The sequence below is a fragment of the Rhinopithecus roxellana genome, chromosome 20 (assembly GCF_007565055.1).
Source record: "Rhinopithecus roxellana isolate Shanxi Qingling chromosome 20, ASM756505v1, whole genome shotgun sequence".
Taxonomy (NCBI): Eukaryota; Metazoa; Chordata; class Mammalia; order Primates; family Cercopithecidae; genus Rhinopithecus; species Rhinopithecus roxellana.
The window spans coordinates 41,475,642-41,499,820 of NC_044568.1; the positions used below are offsets into that span (position 1 = coordinate 41,475,642).

A 24,179-nucleotide genomic window follows, 5' to 3' on the forward strand; every position below is an offset into this window, starting at 1 on the left:
TCCAAAATAAAAAATGTAATTTTTTATTTGTTGAACATCATTTAAAACTGTAACATAAAAAGATTTCTCTATCCATCACCAGAAATCCAGAAGACAACTGAAGAGGACTGACTGTTTCCTTGCCACGCGGAAGGTTTGATGAAAAAGTTAAAATCGCGTGCATCCCTGGCCCTTCCTCCACGTTGCCCCTCAGAATGCTGCAGCTGCAGCAGGCAGGAGGGAGCAGGAGAACCCAGGCTGTAGAAGGCCCCTCTGCCTCTCTGGGAAAGCTGCTGGGGAAGCCAGAGGTCACAGTGCATTGGAGGCCTGGCTTTCAGCCACTGTCCAGGCCAAAATGAAACATCTGTTCAAGTCTCCCCAGGCACCTTGCTAGGGTAAGTGGGAGAAAGAAGTGGAGAAAACTGAGGCTGGGTCACAAGTTCTCATCCTGGACCTTGGCCTTGAAGTAGCCCCTGCTGGCACAGGAGCAGGGTAAGAGTAAAAGTAAATAAATAAAAGCGACATGCTTCAAGGAGAGAGGGTGACAGACCCACTGAAGCACCCCGTGTCCTGGCTTGGCCAGGGATAAGCCAGGGCGTGATGATTTAAAACACTCTGATCTGAGGCCAATGGCATCAAAATAGAAATTGCTGAAGTGGGAGAGGGAGTGAAGGGCTGTTTGTTAGGGGGACTACAGTGGAGATTCTGGCAAGTGTGGGTGGGCTCACCACTGACCCCAATATTTTCTTTGCGTAACAACCAGAGTAAGAATTAGGATGCCCAGGGTGCCCTCTACTGGCAGTTTCTGGGAAGGACCACAACACAGCCGCACCCAACCTGCAACCCACAACAGCGGAGAGAGGAGAGAGAGGAGAGGAAGAGAGAGGGAGGGGAAGAGAAAGAGAAAGAAGGAGACAGAGAGAGAGACAGAGAGCGGGAGACAGAGAGAGAGAGCGGGAGAGAGCGAGAGCGAACACTCAGGGAGGATGAGGAGTGGCTACACCTTCTGCCAGGCTGAAGGCATGGCTGGGACCTCCTACTGGGAGGCTAGAAGCATCTCCATTGATTTTAGCAGGTTCCTCCATCTCAGCCTGGTCTACAGAGGGCCCTGGAGGAGGAAGGCCTCAGGTGCTCACTTCAAAGGCATCGAGAAGAACTTGTTCCCCGACTTGCAGCGGACTTGCTCAATGTGCACGCGCAGCAGCACCTCAGCATCTTCAAACCCATCCACGATTGCCTTAAAACAGCAGCCAGGGGAGGACAGTCACATTAAGGGGCATCTGGGACCCAGAGGGCACTGCAAACCAAACCAGCTCACCCAACTTCAGAGGCTGGGCGAGGCTGAGGCTGCAGGCTCCAGGCTCTGCACTGTTGATCTTGTCTGATCACTTCTGTAATATCTGAGGTTGGTCCTATCATCCCAGCTTTACAGATGAGGACACAGATGCTCAGAGCCCTGGATTACAGAAACCAATAAAACCAGCCCTGGGACCCAGGTCTGCCGGAGCCCAAACTAGAGCTCTTTGCCACCTCCAGCAACATCAGGCCAACAGCAAGGCGGCTCCTTAATGAGGGAGCACAGCTGCATCCAGCCTGCACATGTTTGGTTTGGCTTGCAAAATGTTTTTTAAACATCCAAATTAGTTGCTGACATTTGAAAACTGACAAGATTACATGTAAAAATCTAGGTTTCTGGCTTCTCTTATGAAGCAGAAGTGTTGGCAACTGTAGGCCAACCTTCCTGCATGGCCACACTCCCTACTGTCTCCCCATCCAGGGCTGGAGTATCAGCCACCACTTACCACTTCATGTAACCTGCTGGTTCTCCTCTAAGAACGCACATGGGAAAGTGGAATCTTTCAGCTACTTACTGAAATTTGATAGACTCTGGGGGCTGGATATTCCTTACACCTGGTACATTTCACCCATTTCCAGTGCCAGGCCAAAGCCTCTGACCCCTGGGCAAGTGGCTAGGACTTCAAGGGAAGCCTGCAGCCTCCTCGCAGATCAGGGTTCTAGGGCAGTGCTTCCCAAACTGTAATGTGCACACAAATCCCTAGAGATCTGTTAAAATGTAATTCTGATTTCTTAGGTTGGGGGTGAGGGGGGGTAAAGATCTGTATTGCTAATATGCTTCAGGTGATGCTGAAGCTGCCGGTCCAGGGGCCACACCTTGAGTTGCAAGGGAAGGTGTTGGGGTCTCCTGCCATGTCATTTGTTTCCCAGGGATTCGGGTTTGGGTGCCTCATCCTCTTCCTCCCCAGTATCTGTCCCGTCATTTCTAGAGTTCAGTGCGCTCTGTGCTCCTGCCCTGGAAATTCACCTGTAGTTCCTGCAGGCATTGCCCCTCCAGCTGGAGACGTGCATCACCCACACACCAGGCCAGGCTGAGGTGGAAAGAAGGGTCCTGGGGAGGGAAACGAGAGGCAGGCGGTCACCTGGACACCTTGGCAGGCCCTGCCATCACAGCAGGTCTGTGACAGAGCTGTTGTGACGTCCCTGCTGGATCCCTGGCCTGCCCAGTGGGAGACAAGATCCTCAGTGTTGATCCCAAGCACCCTCCACAGACAAAATAGCACAGGACTGGTCCTTGCCATGGACTGAATCATGTCCCCTCCCCCAAATTCATGTAGCCCTAACCCCCAATGTGATAGTATGTAAAGATGGGGCCTTTGAGGGGTAATTAGGGTTAGATGAGGTCATGAGGGCAGGACCCTCATGATTAGTGCCCTTTAATCACAGAGAGCTTGGGCACTGCTCTCTCCCTGCAGCCCCCGACCCCTGCCCCACCATGTGAGGACATGGCTAGAAGGGAGCCATCTATAAGCCAGGAAGAACCCTCACCAGAAACCGACCACACTTGGCCAGGCGCAGTGGCTCACGCCTGTAATCCTAGCACTTTGAGAGGCCAAGGCAGGCGGATCACCTGAGGTCAGGAGTTTGAGACCAGCCTGGCCAACATGGTGAAGCCCCGTCTCTACTAAAAATACAAAAATTAGCTGGGGTGGTGTCGCACACATGTAGTCCCAGCTGCTCGGGTGACGGAGGCAGAATTGCTTGAACATGGGAGGCGGAGGTTGCAGGGAGCTGAGAATGCGCCACTGCACTTCAGCATGGGTGACAGAGTGAGACTCTGTCTCCAAAAAAAAAAAAAAAGAAAGACATCAACCACACTGTCACCTTGATCTTGGACTTCCAGCCTCCAGAACTGTGCAAAAATAAATTTCTGTTATTTAGGCCACCCAGTCTATGGTATTTTGTTATGACAGCCTGAGCTAAGACAGTCCTATTCACAGAGGCTTTCCTTGAAGTATCATAGAGAGTCATTACATCTGTGACATGAAAGAAAATCCACCCTCTATTCTGATCTAGGACATTCCAGTATACACCATACTTTTCAGATGACATGAACAAAATCCCCAAAGTCTCAAGTTTTGAAGCAACAATAATTGTCTCCATTCAAATTCATACTTATCTCCCTCAGCATGGTTTAAAAACATACATCAAATAAAACGAATGGCCCTTCAAAGCCCTGATAGTTGACTTAGAGCCCAAGTGCCCTTGGATGGCCTGGGCAAGGTGCAGGAAGGTGTGTGAAGCTACAACTCTTCTCTGAGGGTCAATTTGACCAAAAATTATTAGGGACATCTACTTAAAAAATGTGAAAACAACATGGGAACATTATGGAGCAGAAGGTACAAATCTCGGGCGTATTTATGATATAAAGCAAGATTTCTAAGAAATGGTAGACTTTGGGTGGGCTGCATCTGACTATACCTCAAAGCCCTCACCTCCCAAGGTGTGCATCCTCAGAAGGCTAGCATTCAGAGCACTGACACGGGAGGTTCTGAAGGGTCTTCAGTTTGCCTCTTATGAGGGCCTCTTTAAAGACAGTTTTATTCTCATTAGAAATGGGTCAATGGAGAAGCAGCAGCCCCATTCATTACCTGGTAGAAAGTGGTGAGGTCGAATTCCTCCATGACTCTGTCCACCTCTGAAACTAGGTCCAGGAACTGGGCATGCCCTGAAGTGACCTCGAGCCCAATAAAGGTCCTAGGGGAGAGGAAGACAACACAGGCATGAGATGCAGCCTCTGAGAACACCAGCCATCTGTGCAGCCGAGGAGGAGCCAGGCAGAAAGCCAAGAGACCTGGGCCATGGGTCTCACCCTGTCTCCCTGGTATACTCGCTTTCCTGCTCCATGAGCCAACTCTCTCAGTCCTCAGATTCTCTAAAACCTTCCTTTCCCAGTTCTCACCCACACAGCTCTCCTCCCTCTCCTGGATCTAGTAACCCTTCCAGGAATGCCTTCACCCACCACTGCCAAGACACAAACCCAGAAGCTTCTGCATCTCCATTCTCCATTCTCCATCATCGTTCCAACTACAAACGACTCCTGTCCTCAAGGAGGCCTCTTCTCAAGGACTTTGCTTCCTGGCATCTGCCACGCCTCCCACAAGCACTCACACATACTCTCTCTCATCTTTAAAAACTCTCCCCTGAACCCACGGCTTCAGCCAGTCCCCATCCCATTCTCAGTAAAACTTCTCAAAAAGACAATTTGTCCACCATCCCTATCTCTTTCTCACCTCCCATCTTCAACCCACTTTGCTGGAAGTGCTCTTGTCAAAGTTGCCAACAACCTCCACGTTACCAAATCCAAGGGACACTTGCTGTCTGCCTCGTACCTGCTCATCAGTATCTCACACAGTGGACTCTTCCCTCCTTGAAACCCTTTTCTCTCTTGGCTCCCAAGACACCACCTGCCACGCAGTCCTGGTTTAATCCTGCCTCCTGTCTCCCGGTTCAGTGTCCTCTGCCACCCTCTCTCCTCTCCAGCCTCCCCATGGTGAAGATCACTGGATCTTCTCCATTTGCACTCTCCAGGAGGCTGTTTTCACCCAGCCCCGCTTCCCACACTGGCCAACATTCCTATCTCCAGCTGGTCCCACTCCTGAACACCCAGGAGTGTATGTGTATATGTATATGTGTAAATGTATATGTGTATATGTGACATTTCCACCTAGGGGTCCAATAGGCAGCAAAACCTAACAGGTACAAACAAACAAGTACAAAGTAGAACTTTTGATTTTCATCCCACCAGTGTCTCCTATCACAGAAAACAGGGCCAGTTGTTCCAGCCTCAAACCCAGGAATCAATGTTCATCTTCCCCTTGCGTCACATAAATCCACCCCATTGGTAATTTGGTTGCTTCTGCCTCAGTGTATCTCCAGTGTGTCCACCTCTTGGTCTTCCACGGCCATCACCCTAATCTAGGCCACCAATGGTCCCTCACCTGGACAATGACACTTGGCTCCTCTCTGGTTTCCCTGCATTCAGTCTTGCTCCCTTCTATCTTGCCCCCAGACTCCATGGCCACAGACACACCATCTAGCCAGACTGACAACCCCAGATACACATCAGATCATGCCTCTCCTCTGTTCAAATCCCTCCAATGGCTTCCATTATACTGAAAATTCAAACTCCTTACTTGACATTGCAGCCCCTGGATGGGCAAACCCTGCCCATCTCATCTCCTATCATTCTCCCACGTGCTCTCTGGGGTTGGCCTCACTGGCCCCCTCAAACACGCTGAAATCTTCCCTGCCTTGGAGTCACTTAGTTTGCTATGTCCTCTGCTTGAAGCTCTTGCAACAGCTCTTCCCAAGACTGGCTTCTCATTCTCAGGTCACCATCAAATGCCATCTCCCTGGTCACTTCCCTGGTACCCTCCTAGACTACCCACTCCTGACCATCATATCACACCACAGTTATTAACAAACACTCTCATTACTTATTATCTGTCTCCCCTCCGAATATGAGATTGAAAAGAGCAGGGGCTGTGTCTACCTCTTCACTGATGAATCCTTAGCATACAGCAAATGCCTGGCACAAGTGGGTGCTTAACAAACTTGTGCAGCATGGAATAAGTGAACGAATAAATGAGGCCCTTTTTAGAAGTGCTCAGAGAAGGTGGCCCAGTGAGTGTGTCAGACAGGGAGGCTCGCTTTGAAGGCAGGATAATCATTTCTTCTTATGTTCATCTAACACTTTAATACTTTTAACTTTTCAAAGGCCTTGGGGCTCACTTGAGCCTTACAACTGCCCAACAATGGATGTTGGGAGGTGTGTGCCAGTGTGAAAACAAAAGGTCACAGAGATGAAGACACGGACCAAACACCACAACTGGGATGGAGCTGGGCAGAAACAGGTTTTCTGACTTTCACAGGTTTTCACTAAACCAAGATGCTTCTCTCAATCTCTGTGCAACACCCCCCACATGCTCCCCCAGTCATTATTTATTTATTTATTTTTGAGACAGAGTTTCACTCTTGTTGCCCAGGATAGAGTGCAGTGGCATGATCTTGGCTCACTGCAACCTCCTCCTCTAGGGTTCAAGCGATTCTCCTGCCTCAGCCTCCCCAGTAGCTGGGATTACAGGCGCCCACCACCACACCCAGCTAATTTTTTGTATTTTTAGTAGAGATGGGGTTTCACCATGTTGGGCAGGCTAGTCTTGAACTCCTGACCTCAGGTAATCAATCTGCCCACCTTGGACTCTCAAAGTGCTGGGATTACAAGCGTGAGCCACTGCACCTGGCCTTTTTATTTATTTTTTTGAGACAGGGTCTCACTCTGTTGCCCAGGCTGGAGTGCAGTGGTGCAATCGTGGCTCACTGCGGCCTTGACCTCCAGGGCTCCAGTGATCCTCTCATCTCAGCCTCCCAAGTAGCTGAAACTACAGGCACACACCACCACACTCAACTAATTTTTGTGTTTTTCATAGAGACAGGGTTTGGCCATGTTGCCTAGGCTGGTCTGGAACTCCTGAGCTCAAGCTATGCACCTGCTTCAGCCTCCCAAAGTGCTGGAATTAGAGGCATGTGCTACTGCACCTGGGATCTCCCAGCTATTTTTCTTAATGAAAGGTTCAGATTTGGGGATAGCTGCCTTTGTTGTCATTGAGTTGGTTAAAAGCAAACAAAAAATGGGACAAACAAGTCCAGAAACAAAGCACTCAATTTTTGCACCAAAGAATCTTCCTCTAATAGTGATTGGGGGTTGGGAGGACCCACCTGGTTTTCTCTTGATTGGTGTAAATCTTTACCTGGTTGGCAGTAAAGAAGAATCTGAAATGTAGAAGACCATATTTCAGGAAAAATCATAAGAAAAAAAGCAGAAAAAAACAGCTTATGTTAAAAAAAAAAAAACAGCACTTTGAAAATATAGTTAACTCATTTTGCACTTAATATTATCACCCCATTATGCAGGTAGTATACTGAATCCTAAAACATTAGAGCTGGACAAGACCTTGAAATCACCCAGTCCGGGTAACACACAACATCATCCAGGTGCTAATAAAAATTTTACTTTGTTAATAGTAGTTCATTTTGATAAACAATTTGAGACTATCTCAACTTCACTGATGGGAACTGAGAAAGCCTTATTTATCAAGTAGTTGATAATGGACCACTTAATAGCTGATTCATTTCTTGCAGTTTTTTAAAAAAATAGACAACTCCGATTTCATCTAAGCAATCACGAGAACATTTCTTCGTGTGCCAGGGCTGAGCTCAAGCCTTTGCACACATCCGTTTCTCGAATCCTCACAAAACTCTGTGAGCAGGCCTGCAATTATGCCCATTTTACAGACAAAGAAACGGAGGCATGGTGAAGCTGAATTTGGTGAGCCAGGATTTGCACAGTCAGTCTGCCTGTTTCCAGAGTCCTTGCTGTCACCTATGACCCTTTAGTGAGGGGAAATAGGTCTCTGTTGGTGTGAAATCGAGACAGATGCCCCCACCCACCCACCCCTCAGATCAATAACACAGAAAGAGTCAGGCTCAGCCAGGTAAGTGCTTTGACTTGGACTGGTTCTGTCCTTTGTTCTCTGAGACACTAGCAGTCTCACGGTGGAAAGTCCCGTCATAGAAACAGATCATTTTACAGCCCCCAGGCCAAGGGGCTCACCCCCATCTGAGGGAACATAATATACTAGCATGCTAGGGAGTCTCACAATCTGCACAAGGGCAAAAGTCAGTCAGCCAACTCTCTGCCTCTGGGGAAAATATAAGGGATCACAGAACCACCAGGAGCTCAATTAAGCGCAGCTTTTAGGAAGAGTTCTCAAGGTGTCTCCCAAACATCCTGGAGTGGACATTGGATGTCTGTGCCCAACCAACACCCCTTCTCCTGGTAACCTCCTGTTGCAGGATGGCTCTCCATCCCTACTCCAGAGGCAGGCTGCCCAGGGCTGGCCAAGCAGAGCTTAGCATCTCCTCAGTCACAGCAACGGAATCAGGGGTGCACTGCCCACTCTTGGTCACCTTAGGCTCAACCAGATGATCAAAGTTGAAGAGACCACACCTGGCCAGGCTTCACTCGTGACACAGAGCAGCGACAGATCCTTTCCTCAGAGGGAACCAGCCCAGGGGTTCAGTCCAGGTGCTGTTTTCTAGTCTCCTAGTGAGCAAGGGAATCAGCCACATATACATCCCACAGGTATCAGAATTTCTTGCAATGGACTTTAGGCAGAGTGTTCAGAAGTCCTAGCAAGGGACTCGTGCCCAGTTAAGGAACCACTGTATGCAGGGGAGCCCAGGCCGTGGCGTCCCTGCAGGGGCGCAGTTCACGCCTCTTCCCAGCGCAGGTGCAGTATGCCAGTCATCAGCACTAGCTCTCCTCCTTCATCCAGGGAAGCTGCTTCTGCAGGATAAGGGAAGCACTCTGTGTGGAAGGGGGAAGGGCCTGTTAACTCTTTACTCCCAAAGAAAGCGCACAGGAGCCGGGTCAGACCAGGCAGTCATTTCTGTGACTTGTGCTGAAGCCAATCAGAGAGGGAGGCTGTCTTTCCAGGCTGGTACACCATTAGCCCGGAGATGCGGTGGCTTCATCATTGTGACAAAGGAAGGGGACAGAGCTGAGATGGTGACAGTCAGGTGCCATCTGATATCTTGTTACCCCGGTACACTCATGCATGAGCCAGTGCTACCTCTGAATCTTTTAGTTATACCAGCCTATAAATTTCTCTTTGGTTTAAGCCACTTTGGGTTGGGTTTCTGGTACCTGTGGTTAAGACAGTCCTGATAATATACATACGGCTCAATCAATTTGATAATGACAATGCAAAGAGCGGGAGGGCTGGACTAGGTTGAGAGATGAGTTTCAGTCCTGATTCCCTGGCCAAGTGACCGGATTGGGACAAACCCTGTCCTCCTCTGGCCCTCAGAAGGGGTTCAACTAACTGAGCAGTTTCCCAGCTGGGCAGTGACACCCTACGGAATTCCTGGGCCTATGGCCCCCTGAACTGTGGGAGTAGGGCTTTGGCTAGAAGACTGTTTATTTCTGTTTCACACAGGCACACACCAGGCTTTTGTACAACACCTCATTTGAAAAAAGGCTCTGCTGATAAAGGCAGGGTCAGAAAACCACCAGCTGGGCGGCTTCTTAGGCTCCTTCTAGTACCAACAGTAGAGGATCCAGAAGGATATTCTCTGGGTTCCCTCATTCCCGCCTCATGACTCCACAAGCATTTATTTGATGTCTCTGTGAGCAGAGCACTAGGGAAAAGCTGTGGGGTAATTCAGAGAGAGGCCACAGTCCTGGCCTGGAGGAATGTGGCTTCCAGGAGGGAAGATGGACACAGGAATGACTGCATATGAGGGTGAGTGAAATGACCACCAGGGGTCAACAACCACAGGACCGACTGATCTCTGGATGGAGGGATTCTGCAGGAGATGCTAACTGGCAGAGCCTCCGTGAAAGAGCAGGATTTTGATCTGGACCAGTCTAGCAGGAGATGCATTTCTAGTAGGAAAAGAGTTATAAAATAATGCAATAGGTAAGGGGGAAAAAAAAGCCCCAGGTTGGCAGACAAAATCAGAAGTGGGGTCTGGTACTAAGCCTTCACCCAAGTGGTGTGCTGAGGGCACCCATGATCTCCTTTCATCCCCACAAGCCCCCAGTGAGGTAGCCCCCACCACTACCATGACCTGTTTGACCTATTATTGTGAAATGATAACGTTTGTGTTGGTCTCAGCCTCCGGTTCCTGACACAGAGATCCTAAAACCTATGTCATTTCCTAAGCAGTGGGGGTGCTAGGAGCATCTTTTGTTCTATTATCTGGTCTGTGACCCTGGCTGCTGACACAGAGCTCCTAAATCCTTTGGAATTTCCTGGGTGACAGGAGCATCTTTGCTTCTGATGAGGCGACTCTCAGTGGCCTCCTGGATGGGGGCCGATCACAGAAAGAGCAAGGCATGATTAGAAGCTGGAAACTTTCAGCCCCACCCGCTATCCTCCTGGGATGGGAGGGAAGCTAGAGACTGAGTTAATAATCCATCATGCCGACATGATGAAGCCTCTGTAAAAATTTGGAACTACAGGATTTGAGGAGCTTCCCCTGGTGAATAAGAATGCACCCATGTGCTGGAAGGGTGGCTCACCCCCAACTCCACAGGGTCAGAAGCTCCCATGCTCGGGACCCTTCCAGACCTCACCCTACCTCTCTCTTCATCTGGCTGTTCATGTGTATCCTTTAATACATCCTTTGTAATAAACTGGCGACCTAGTAAGTGGACTGTTTGCCTGAATTCTGTGAGCCATTCTAGCAAATGATCAAACCTGACGAGGGGGTCCATAGAATCTCTGATTTGTAGTGAAATCAGACAGATGTTGTGGGTAACCCGAGAGCTCAACACTGCAGATGGTTTCTGACATGGAGCACAGTCTTGTGGGACTGAGCCCTTAGCCTATGAAGTCTGCACTAACCCTGAGTTATTAGTGTCAGAATTGAGTTCGATGATAGGACACCCAGTGGGTGTCTGTAGAGTTGGATAATTTGTTGGTGCGGAAAAAAACTCTACACATCTGGTCACAGAAGTGCTGGAAATACTGAGCAAGAGCTTACAGAAAAACAGCTGGCTTTTCCTACAGAGCAGATAAGACATCAGGGGTGTCAAGAGCTTCCACGGCATGCCCAAGGTCACGCAGGACAAGAAGTAGAGCAGGCAGCCCCAGGAGAGGGGCCGTGTTCTATCTTTAGGTCTGGCCTGCCTGCTGGGGTAATGCCCACAGTAGCTCAGGAGAGGAGGAGAAGCCGTGGAGGGGAGGGAGCGGAGCGGCAGAGGGAAGCACTCACCTCTGGAAGGAGGCCATGCGGGCTTTCAGAGCCTGCACAAAGGGGAGGATCCAGTGGTGACGCAGAACCACACTCTGGGACAGGCTGAGGTGGAACGCCTCCATCCTTACCAGGCGGGGGACATATGTCTGGGCATGGGGGAGCAACACGTCAAGCAGATCCAGGAACTCCTCCTTGGCTTCATCTGGAGGAGAAGAGTAAAGAGGGCGGGCCGTTCTCTCAGCCAAGGTGCCATGGCTGAATGAAGAAGCCCAGAAGGCAGACGGAAGTCCTTATTACTCTGGGTTTGGGGAGAAAATTACTTGGACAGCAGTCTATGTCTATGTCTTCTAATATAATTTTATTTTATTTATTTATTTTTTTAGACGGAGTCTCACTCTGTCGCAGAGGTTGGAGTACAGCGGCACCATGTCGGCTCACTGCAACCTCCGTCTCCTAAGTTCAAGCAATTCTCCTGCCTCAGCCTCCCGAGTAGCTGGGATTAAAGGTGCCCACCACCATGCCCAGCTAGTTTTTATATTTTCAGTAGAGACGGGGTTTTACCATGTTGGCCAGGCTGGACTCGAACTCCAGACTTCAGGTGATCCACCCGCCTCAGCCTCCCAAAGTGCTGGGATTACAGGCATGAGCCACTTCTAATAGTATTTTAATAGGTATTTCTGGGAAGTCCCAGCTAGAACAATCAGACAAGTGAAAGAAACAAAAGGCATTCAAATTGGAAAGGAATAAGTAAAATTATCCTTGCTTGAGGATGATATGATCTATTTGTCTTTTCTGCTTGTTTGTTTTTGTTTTTTTGAGAGTCTTACTCTGTTGCCCAGGCTGGAGTGCAGTGGCTTGATCTCAGCTCACTGCAACCTCTGCCTCCCAGGTTCAAGCAATTCTCCTGCCTCAGACTCCAGAGTAGCTGGGACTACAAGTGTGTGCCACCACGTCTGGCTAATTTTTCTATTTTTAGTACAGATAGGGTTTCACCATGTTGGCCAGGCTGGTGGTCTTGAACTCCTGACATCGAGTGATCTGCCCACCTTGGCCTCCCAAAGTGCTGGGATTACAGGCCTGAGCTACTGCGCCTGGCCTGATCTTATATTTGGAAAAGCCTAAAGACTCCATCAAAAGACTATTAGAACTGATAAATTTAATAAAGTTGCAGGATACAAAATCAGCATACAAACATCAGTAGCATATCTACATGCCAACAATGAACAATCTGAAAAAGAAATCAAGAAAGCAATCCCAATTGCAATAGCTACAAATAAAATAAAATATCTAGGAATAAACTTAACAGGAAATGAAAGATCTCTACAATGAAAACTATAAAACACTGACACAAGAAATTGAAGAAGATACAAAAAAATGAAATGATATTCCATGTTCATGGATTGGAATAATCAATAGTGTTAAAATGTCCATACTCTCTAAAGCCATCTACACATTCAACACAATCTCTATCAAAATACCCACGACATTCTTCACAGAAATAGAAAAAATAATCTAAAAATTTATATAAAACCACAAAAGACCCCAGAATAGTCAAAGCCATCCTGAGCAAAAAGAACAAAGCTGGAGGAATCACATTACCTCAAATTATACTACAGAGCTATAGTAACCAAAACAGCCTGGTACTGGCCTAAAAACAGACACACAGACCAATATAACAGAATAGAGAACCCAGAAATAAATCCATACATCTACTCTGAACTCATTTTCAACAAAGGTGCCAAGAATATACAATGGAAAAAGATAGTTTCTTCAATAAAAGGTGCTGGAAAAACTGGATATCCACATGCAGAAGAATGAAATTAGGCCTCTATCTTTCGCCATATACAAAAATCAAATCAAAATGGCTTAAAGATTTAAATCTAAGACTTCAAACTATGAAACTACTACACATTGGAGAAACTCTCCAGGACATTAGTCTGGGTAAAGATTTCTTAAGTAATTCCCCACAAGCACAGGCAACCAAAGCAAAAATGGACACAAGGGATCATATCAAGTTAAAAAGCTTCTGAACAGCAAAGGAAACAACAAAGTGAAGAGACAACCCACAGAATGGGAGAAAATACTGGCAAACTATCCATCTGCTAAGAGATTAATAACCAGAATATATAAGGAGCTCAAACAACTCTATAGGAAAAAAAATCTAATAATCCAATTTAAAAATGGGCAAAATATCTGAATAGATAATCTCTCAAAAGAAGACATATAAATGGCAAACAGGCATATGAAAATGTGTTCAATATCACTGATCATCAGAGACATGCAAATTAAAACTATAACTAGCTATCATCTCACCCCGGTTAAAATGGCTTTTATCCAAGACAGGCAAAAACAAATGCTGGTGAGGATGTAGAGAAACACTGTTGGTGGGAATGTAAATTAGTATAGCCATTATAGAGAACAGTATGGAGGTTCCTCAAAAAACAAAATAGAAATACCATATGACCCAGAAATTCCACTGCTGTGTTTGTACCCAAAAGAAAGGAAATCAGTGTCTCGAAGAGGTATCTGTACTCTCATGTTTATTGCAGCACTATTCACAATAGCCAGGATTTGGAATTAACCTAAGTGTCTATCAACAGACAATGGATAAAGAAAATGTGGCACATATACACCATGGAGTACTGTTCAGCCACAAAAAAAGAATGAGATCCTGTCATCTGCAACAATACAGATGGGAACTGGAGGACATGATGTTACATGAAATAAGACAGGCACAGAAAGATAAACTTTCCATGTTCTCACTCATCTGTGGAAGCTAAAAATTAAAACAATTGAACACACGGAGATAGCAGAAGGATGGTTACCAGAGGCTGGGAAGGATAGTGGGGGTGGGGCAGGTAGGGTGAAGAATGAGGATGGTTGATGGGTACAAAAATATAGTTAAATACAATAAATAAGATCTAGTATTCGATAGCACAACAGGTGACTACACTCAGCAATCATTTTCTGTACATTTTAGAATAAAGGAGTACAACTGGAATGTTCATAACACAAAGAAATTATGAATCCTTGAGGTGATGGTGCTCCATTTACCCTGATGGGATAATTACACATTGCATACCTGTATCAAAATAGCTCATGTACTCCATACATACATACACCTACAATGTACCCAACAAATTAAAAATAAAAAAATTTAAAGTTTTATTTTTTCTTTAAAAAATAGGTGTTTCTGGTTATAGAAATCACACACGCTTATAGCAAAAAAATGAAATTAATAAGCAATAAGCAGGAGACTTCCAATTTCCGGTCCAGCATGTAAGATGCTTAGAAGTCGCCACCTCATCCTAACAACAAGCAAAACGCTGAACAAACTGAAAAAGCAACAACTATTCTTAGCTGTATAAGAGACGTGAGGTCACAGGGCAAACTGCTGCCCCCCAAATCAGAGAGACCAACAGGCAAATACAGAGACTCACAAATTACCAGAGCAGAAACCTACAACAAGCTGAAAGCTCTGCAGGAACCAGCAGCAGGGTAGGGAAACCTGAGCTGTAAAAGACAACCTGCTGGAGACTCAGGGTGTACAAATCTGAGTTAAAAACGCCAGGGGAACTCTGTCGGTGGGGGGACCCACATTTTTGTGAGGTTTACCTCCTAGAGGTCTACCAGGTTATCGCAGTGAATACTGGAAAAAATATCCTGTGCTTCTGGCTGGGGAAGGGGGAAGGCAACCATTTGGAAACATATAGGAGCATCCTGTTTTTCTCCCCCGCTTCTTTTTTTTTTTCTTTGAGAAGGAGTCTCACTCTGTTGCCCAGGCTGGAGTGCAGTGGCACGATCTCTGCTCACTGCAACCTCTGCCTCCCGGGTTCAAGTGATTCTCCCGCCTCAGCCTCCCGAGGAGCTGGGACTACAGGCATGTACCACCATGCCCAGCTAATTTTTTTGTATTTGTAGTAGAGACAGGGTTTCACCATGTTGGTCAGGCTGGTCTCCGACTCCTGACCTCAAATGATCTGCCTGCCTCAGCCTCCCAAAGTGCTGGGATTACAAGCCTGAGCTACCGCGCCCAGCCGGGAGCATTCAGTTTTTCTTAACAAGGTCTGCCCTCTGGAGAAACTTATTTAATTACAGCCTAACCTGAAAGCATTTTATCAGACTCATAACTGACCTGGGGGACGTGAAATATCAAACTGCAGCACCTTCTGGCCATCCTGTCCCACCTAGGGGGGGAAAATTCTGAGAAGCATGTGGGAAGTTCCCAGTCCAGAGGAACCGGCTCACCAAAAGATTGAGACCCAATCACAGGAGTACAAAATGATTCTTGTCCCCCACCACCTCACCACCACATTCATACAGGCCTGTTTACCAGTTCCTTTCACATAGTACTTCCTGTCCAGCTATCGAGGAAAAATTATAAGACATACTAGAGGGCAAAAATACAATTTGAAGAAAAATAGTAAGCATCAGAACCCTTTAAATATAAAAGACTAGAAACCATACAATGTCTGATCTCAGGCCACAATGAAATTAGACTAAAAATCTGTAACAGAAATGTAGCTGGAAAATCTCCAAATACCTGGAGGTTAAACAACACACTTGTAAATAACACATGGATCAAAGAAGAAACCTCCAGAAAACTTTATAAATATTTTGAACAAAATAAAAATGAAAACATAACTTATCAAAACTTGTGGAATGCAGTAAAAGGTGCTTAGAAGAATATTTATAGCATCAAATGCATATATTAGAAAAGAAGATCTAGGCTGGGCATGGTGGCTCACGCCTGTGATCCCAGTACTTTGGGAGGCCAAGGCAGGTGGATCACCAGAGGTCAGGAGTTCGAGACTAGCCTGACCAATATGGTGAAACTCCGTCTCTACTAAAAATACAAAAATTGGGCATGGTGGTGTGTGCCTATAGTCCCAGCTACTCGGGAGGCTGAGACAGGAGAACTGCTTGAACCTGGGAGGCGGAGGTTGCAGTGAGCAGAAATTGCACCACTGCACTCCAGCCTGGGCGACGGAGCGAGGCTCCCTCACAAAAAAAAAAAAAAAAGAGAGAAAGTCTAAAGTCAATCATCCAAGTTTCATCTTAGGAAAGTAGAAAAAGTAGCAAATTTAATCCAAAGTAAGTAGAAGTAAAGAAATAATTAAAATTAGAGAAGAAATCAATAAAATTGAAGACAAGAAATCAATAAAGAAAATCAATAAATCCAAAAGCTGGTTGTTTAAAAAGATTAGTAAATCGACAAGTTTCTAGCTGGGCTAAGAAAAATAGAGAGGGCACACAAATTACTAAAATCAGAAATGAAAGATGGGACATCATTACAGATCATGGATAATAAAGGGTTAATCAAATAATAGCATGAATAACTTTATGTCCACAAATTTGATAATCTAGATGAACTGGAATAATTCCTTGAAAGACCCAATCTGCAAAAACTCAAAAAAGAAGAAATAATCTAAATAGGCCTAAATCTATTAAACAAATTGAATACATATCTATATATACACACACATACACACACACACACACACACACACACACATATATATATATATTTTTTTTTGAGGCAGAGTCTCACTCTTTTGCCCAGGATGGAGTACAGTGGTACAATTTTGGCTCACTGCAACCTCTGCCTGCCGGGTTCAAGCAATTCTCCTGCCTCAGTCTCCCGAGTAGCTGGGTTTACAGGCACCTGCCACCACGCCTGGCTAATTTTTTTGTATTTTTTTAGTAAAGACATGGTTTCACCATGTTGCCCAGGCTGGTCTCAAACTCCTGAGCTCAGACGATCCACCCGCTTCAGCCTCCAAAAGTGCTGGGATGACAGGCATGAGCCACTGCACCCAGCCTGAATAAATAATTACCTTCCGGCTGGGCTCTGCAGCTCACACCTGTCATCCCAGCACTCTGGGAGGCCGAGACGGGTGGATCACCTGAGGTCAGGAGTTTGAGAACAGCCTGGCCAACATGGCGAAACGTATCTTTACTAAAAGTACAAAAATTAGCCAGGCGTGGTGGTAGGTGCCTGTAATCCCAGCTACTCAGGAGGCTGAGGCAGGAGAATAGTTTGAACCTGGGAGGCAAAGGTTGCAGTGAGCCGAGATCATGCCAGTGCACTCCATCCTCGGCAACAGAATGAGACTCTGTCTCTGGAAAAAAAATACCTTCCAGGCCCAGATGGGTTCGGTTCACTAGAGAATCCCACTGAACATTTAAGGAAAAAATTAAACCAATTATCTACAGTCTTTCAGAAGACAAAAGCAGAGAGAATACTTCCTGACTTATTCCATGAGGCCAGCATTATCCTTATACCAAAACCAGAAAAAGACATTACAAGAAAACTACAGACCCATGTCTCTCATGGACAGAGATGCAAGATTCTCAAGAAAATATTAGCAAATTGAATCCAACAACCTGTAAAAAGAATAATGCTCCACAACTAAATGGGATTTATCCCACGTATTCAAAGCAGGCTCAACATTCAAAAATCAATAATGTAATCCATCCAATCAATAGGCTAAAGGAGAAAAATCACACGATCCTATCAATAGATACAGAAAAAGTATTTGACAAAATCCAATGCCCACTCAAGATAAAAACTCTCAGAAAACTAGGAATAGAGGGGAACTTTGTCAACTTGATAGAGAATGTCTAAAAATACCTATAGCTAACTGATGGGAAACTCCAAAGCTTTCCCACTAAGATCAGGAACAAGGTAAAGATGCCTCCTCCCACTATGGCTTTTCAACTCATACTGGAAGTCCTAGCTAATGCAATAAGACAAGAAAAGGAAATAAAAGGTATACAGATAGGCAAAGAAGAAATAAGACTTTTTTTTTCCCCCTCCCCAAGACGGAGTCTTGCTTTGTCGCCCAGGATGGAGTGCAGTGGCACAATCTCGGCTCACTGCAACCTCCACTTCCTGGGTTCAAGCAATTCTCCTGCTTCAGCCCCCTGAGTAGCTGGGATTACAGGCATGCACCACTGCACTCAGCTAATTTTTGTATTTTTAGTAGAGACGGGGTTTTGCCATGTTGGCCAGGCTGGTCTTGAACTCCTGACCTTGTGATCCACCTGCCTTGGCCTCTCAAACTGCTGGGATTACAGGTGTGAGCCACCACATCTGGCTTGTTTTTCCTTTTTTTTTTTTTTTTTTTGAGACGAAGTTGTACTCTTGTTGTCCAGGCCAGAGTACAATGGTGCAAACTCAGCTCACCGCAACCACCACCTTTCTTCTGCCTCAGACTCCTGAGTAGCTGGGATCACAGGCATGCACCACCACGGCTGGCTAATTTTGTATTTTTAGTAGAAACGGGGTTTCTCCATGTTGGTCAGGCTGGTCTTGAACTCCCGACCTCAGGTGATCTGTCTGCCTTGACCTCCCAAAGTGCTGGGATTACAGGTGTGAGCCACCATGCCCAGCGTGTTTTTCTTTATAGATGACATGATTGTCTATGGAGAAAATCCAAAAGAATTGACAAAAAAAAAAATCTTCTGGATGTAATAAATTATATATAGCAAGGTTGCAGTGTACAAAGTTAACATACAAAAGTCAATTTCTGTATATTTGCTTTCCTATACACCAGCAACGAACAAGGAGGATTTGAAATAAAAGATACAGGGTTTAACTTAGCACCCCCACAAAATGAAATACTTAAGTACAAATCTAACAAAATAAGTATAAGATCTATATGAGGAAAACTATAAAACTCTGATGAAAGAAATCAAAGAAGAACTAAATAAGTGGAGAGATATTCCATGTTTATAGATAGAAAGATTCAATATTGTAAAGATGTCAGTTCTTCCCAACTTGATCTACAGATTCAATGCAATCCCAATCAAAATCCTAGCAAATTATGTGGTGATACTGACAAACAGATTTTAAGGTGTACATGGAGAGGCAAAATCCCAAAATAGGCCAAGTGCTGTGGCTCATCCCTATAATCCAAGCACTTTGGGAGGCTGAGGCAAGAGGATTGCTTGAGCCCAGGAATTCAAGACCAGCTTGGGCAATATAGTGAGACCCTATCTCTAAAAAAAGAACCCCCCTCCTTGCCCACACAAAAAAACAACCTAGAATAGTCAACACACTACTGAAGGAGAAGAACAAACTTGGAGGACTGAAACTACCCAACTTTGAGACTTATTATGTAAAGTTACAGCAATCAAAACAGTGTGGTATTGGTGAACAAATAGATGAATGGAACAGAATTGAGAACCCAGAAATAAACCCACATCAATACAGTCAACTGATCTTTGGCAAAGGAGCAAAAACAATACAATGTGAAAAAGATAGTCTTTTCAACCAGTGGTGCTGGAATAAGTGGATATCCATATATAAGAAAAAGAATCTAGACACAGACCTTCCACCTTTCACAAAAATTAACTCAAAATGGATCACAGAACTAAATGTAAAATGCAAAACTGTAAGATTCCTGAAAGATAACATAGGAGAAAAATGTAGATGATCTTGGGTTTGGTGATAACTTTAGATATGACACCAAAGGCAAGATCCATGAAAGAAATAATTGATAAGCTGGACTTCATTAAACTTAAACACTTCTGCTCTGTGAAAGACAACGTCAAGAGAATGAAAAGGCAAGCTATGGGCTGGGAAAAAAATGTATTTGCAAAAGACATATCTGATAAAGGACTATTATCGCAAATATAAAGAACTCTTAAAACTCAATATTAATAAGCAAAAATGATTAAAAAGTGGACAAAAGACCTTAACAGACACCTCACTGAGGAAGATACACAGATGGCAAAAAGCATATGAAAAGATAATCTGGATCATATGTCATCAGGGAAATGCAAATTAACAGACAACAGTGACATATTACTACACACCTATTAGAATGGCTAAACTCCAGAACACTGCCAATACCAAATGCTGACGAGGATGCAGAGCAACAGGTACTTTTATTCATTGCTGATGGGAAGCAAAATGGTACAACCACTGTGGAGGACAGTTTAGTGGTTTCTTACAAAACTAAACATACTCTTATCATAAAATCCAGCAGTACATTCCTTGGTTTTTGCCCAAAGGAGTTAAAATTTATGTCCAGGCCGGGTGCGGTGGCTCACGCCTGTTCTCTCAGCACTTTGGGAGGCCAAGGTGGGTGCATCACGTGGTCAGAAGTTTGAGACCAGCCTGGTCAATATGGTGAAACTTCATCTCTACTAAAAATACAAAAATTAGCTGGGCGTAGTGGTGCGCGCCTGTGGTCCCAGCTGCTCAGGAGGCTGAGGCAGAGGAGTTGCTTGAACCTGGGAGGTGGAGGCTGTGGTGAATCGAGATCGTGCCACTACACTCCAGCCTGGGTGACAGAGTGAGACTCCGTCTCAAACAAAACAAAACAAAACAAAACTTATGTCTATACAAAAACCCACACATGGATATCTTTATTATGATGTGGGTCTATTTCTGGGTTCTCAATTCTGTTCCATTCATCTTTTTGTTCATCAATACCAAACTGTTTTGATTGCTTTATTCATAATTTCCAAAATTTGGAAGCAATCAAAATGTCCTTCAGTAAGTGAATGAATAAACTGTGGTACATCCAGACAATGGAATATTATTCAGCAATACAAAGAAGTGAGCTATCAAGCCATGACGAGACATGGAGAAACCTTAAATGCATCTTACTAAGTGAAGGAAGCCAATCTGAAAATGCTACATACTGTATGCTTCTAAATATATGACATTTTGGAAAAGGCAGAACTGCCGCCAGGGTAAATAGAGCAGTGGCTGCCAGCAGTTAAAAGGAGGGAAGGATGAATAGGCAGGACATAGAGGATTCTCAGGGCAGTAGAATGACTTTGTATGGTCCTATAATGGTGGATGCATGTCTTTATAAAATTGTCCAAACTCATGGAATATACAACACCAAGAGTGAACCCTAATGTAAACTATGGACTTTAGGTGACTATGGTGTGTCATTGTAGGTTCATCAATTGTGACAAATGTACCAATCTGGTGGGGGGTGTTGATAAAAAGAGAGACTACACCTGTGTGGGGGTACAGGGTATAGAGGAAATCTCTGTATCTTCTGCTCAATTTTGCTGTGAATCTAAAACTGCTTTAAAAAATAAAGTCTAGGCCGGGCGTGGTGGCTCAAGCCTGTAATCCCAGCACTTTGGGAGGCCGAGACGGGTGGATCACGAGGTCAGGAGATCGAGACCATCCTGGTCTACACGGTGAAACCCTGTCTCTACTAAAAAATACAAAAAACTAGCCGGGCGAGATGGCGGGCGCCTGTAGTCCCAGCTACTCGGGAGGCTGAGGCAGGAGAATGGCGTAAACCCGGGAGGCGGAGCTTGCAGTGAGCCGAGATCGCGCCACTGCACTCCAGCCTGGGCGACAGAGCGGGACTCCGCCTCAAAAAAAAAAATAAATAAATAAATAAAGTCTAGGCTGGGCACCGTGGCTGATGCCTATAATCCTAGCACTTTGGGAGGCCGAGGTGGGTGGATGGGCTGAGCTCAGGAGTTTGAGACCAGCTTGGGCAACATGGTGAAACCCCATCTCCACTAAAATACAAAAAATTAGCTGGGCATGGTGGTGCATGCCTGTAGTCCCAGCTACTCAGGAGGCTGAGGCAGGAGAATCACTTGTACCTGGGAGGCAGAGGTAGCAGTTAGCCAAGATTGTGCCACTGCACTCCAGTCTGGGCGACAGAGCAAGACTCTGTCTCAAACAAACAAATAAATAAAGTCTATTAAGACAAAAAATGTTTAAAAAAATGCAAAGGAAAAAGCAGGAGCCCCTGAAATTCTGTCACCTAAAGCAATGGTCTCCAAACTACTGTGATCACACAGCCCATTAGTAAAACAAGTTTGCATGTATACTCTGATAAACATATATTTATAAATTACAAGTGTGTGCTACTCTGTAAAATTATGTGTTATAAAATGTGCACTCTCAAAAACAGAAATATAAAAAGATGAGATAAAAATAAATACATTTAAAAGTTCTAATAATTTTCTCCTACACCCTAAAGTGTGGGATCATCTTGACCTCTCCCCTAGTGGCATATACCCCCCTTTCAACACCAACTACCCTAGAGATAAAGACTGTTAAACTTTGGTGCCTATTTCCATATGCATATACTAATTTATATATCTTATTTGTTTAAAAAAGAAACAGAGAGTATACCATTTAAACTGTTCTGGAAATAGTTTCTACATATAACATTACATGTTGGACATCTTTCCCCTCAGTATAGAGAGGTCAAGTTCATTATTATAGCTCCATAGTAATCTATTAATCAGAACAGATTAGCATTTCTCTAATCAGTCTACTATTGATAGACATTTAGCATGATTCCAATTTTTCACAATGTACACCACAATGACCACCCTTGTATGTTCACAAATTATTTGTCTATTTACCAAATATGTGACTGCAGCTGCATGTCTTCTCGGCCGGGCATGGTGGCTCATGCCTGTAATCCCAGCACTCTGGGAGGCTGAAGCAGGTGGATCACCTGAGGTCAGCAGCTCAAGACTAGCTTGGCCAACATGGTTAAACACCGTCTCTACTAAAAATACAAAAATTAGCCAGGGGTGATGGCGGGCACCTGTACTCCCAGTTATTCGGGAGGTTGAGGCAGGAGAATCGCTTGAACCCGGGAGGTGGAGATTGCAGTGAGCCGAGATCGCGCCAGTGCACTCCAGCTGGGCGACAAGAGCGAAATTCTGTCTCAAAAAAAAAAAAAAAGCCAGAGTCTTCTCACACCCAGTATCCTATTCAATTTGCCCAAATCCCCTGGTGGATAGGCAGCATAGAGAATCATGTCATCCTCCTTGTGCAGATGGGGAAATGGAGGTTTCAAGACCTAAACTTACTCTGTGTACTTTGCTAAGAACTTGACATAGATTATCTGATTTAATCTTCATGAAAGTCCTAGAAGACTGGTATTACTACTCTCCCCATTTTATCTAATTTTATTTATTTTTATTTTATTTTATTTGAGATGGAGTCTCACTCTGTCACTCAGGCTGGAGTGTAGTGGAGCGATCTTGGTACACCACAATTTCTAACTCCCAGGGTCAAGCAATCCTCCCACCTCAGCCTCCCAAGTAGTGGGGACCACAGGCATGTGCCACCATGCCTGGCTAATTTTTTTGTATTTTTGGTAGAGACAGGGTTTCCCCATGTTGCCCAGGCTGGTCTCAAACGCCTGGGCTCAAGTAATCTGCCTGCCTCTGCCTCCCAAAGTGCTGGGATTATAGGCGTGAGCTACCTGGTCTAGCCAGCGCTACCCCCATTTTAGATTTGAAGAAACGGAAGCTCTGAGAAGTCTAGTATCTTATAAAGGGCACCCAGAGTAGTGGGCAGCAGAGTGAGGTCTGACTCTGAAGCCTGGGCATTTTCTGCCTGCCACCTGCTGATCAGAGCTAGGGTGGGATTTGAACCTTGCACACCCAGCGTACCCAGGGCCCTCTCAGAAATAAAGTGCCTGCTGTGCCCTGGCATGACCTTGACACCCTGCTCCAGATTCTCCTTTGGTCACCTCCTCATGAACTGGGAGAATATTATACCCAGAGGTAATACTATTTCAGGCTATGAATTCAAAATCAAGATGACAGAAAAATCCTCAATTCTTGAAACCTGCTCTTTCTCTGCTAAGTCAATGACTTTCCCACAACCAGTGTTAGAGGTTTCTGGTTTCTTCCTTCTAGCTGGGGCCACATTCTACCCTTCATGAGGCACCTATGGGTTTATGGGTCTTGGCCACTTTCCTTTTACACATCACTCACATGGTACATAGACGTGGGTGGCCCAGTTGCCCCGCTCGTGGGGGAAGGTGCGCACCCGTCCCCCGTGTTTTGTGCTGTCATCTTCAGGCCCCTCCTCGGTGCCCGGGAACATATTCAGTACACTGTCAGGTACTGGAAATCTCTGCCTGGGAAGGGGGCTCTGGCCACTGCAAAAGAAAAAAAGAAAAATGACCACATGTATCCTCTTAGCATTCTCTACCTTTGTACATACCACAAAAGTTGTAACCCCTTATATATGGTGGCTCTGAGGGTGTGTTTCCAGCCTGGTGCTGGAAGCAGCTTCTAGACAGCAAAATTGTTTCTCCAGTATTGTCTCA

General features: G+C 45.3%; 1 protein-coding gene across 5 annotated transcripts in view; it reads right to left on the reverse strand.

The window, feature by feature from the left end:
- USB1 (U6 snRNA biogenesis phosphodiesterase 1) overlaps positions 1-24,179 on the reverse strand; it is a 26,893-nt gene continuing 2,714 nt past the window's right edge. For 4 of the 5 annotated variants that reach the window (XM_030924864.1, XM_030924865.1, XM_010365509.2 and 1 more), the window contains exons 2-7: positions 23,842-24,008; positions 11,122-11,305; positions 7,057-7,110; positions 3,927-4,032; positions 2,303-2,386; positions 1-1,216 (exon numbers count right to left, since the gene is read on the reverse strand). In XM_030924864.1, the coding sequence (XP_030780724.1) occupies positions 1,112-1,216; positions 2,303-2,386; positions 3,927-4,032; positions 7,057-7,110; positions 11,122-11,305; positions 23,842-23,953 (645 nt within the window). In that variant the 5' untranslated portion in view covers positions 23,954-24,008 and the 3' untranslated portion in view covers positions 1-1,111. Of the gene's footprint in view, positions 1,217-2,302; positions 2,387-3,926; positions 4,033-7,056; positions 7,111-11,121; positions 11,306-23,841; positions 24,009-24,179 lie in introns of those variants that run through there. The other variant, XR_004055406.1, reaches the window with a different exon arrangement.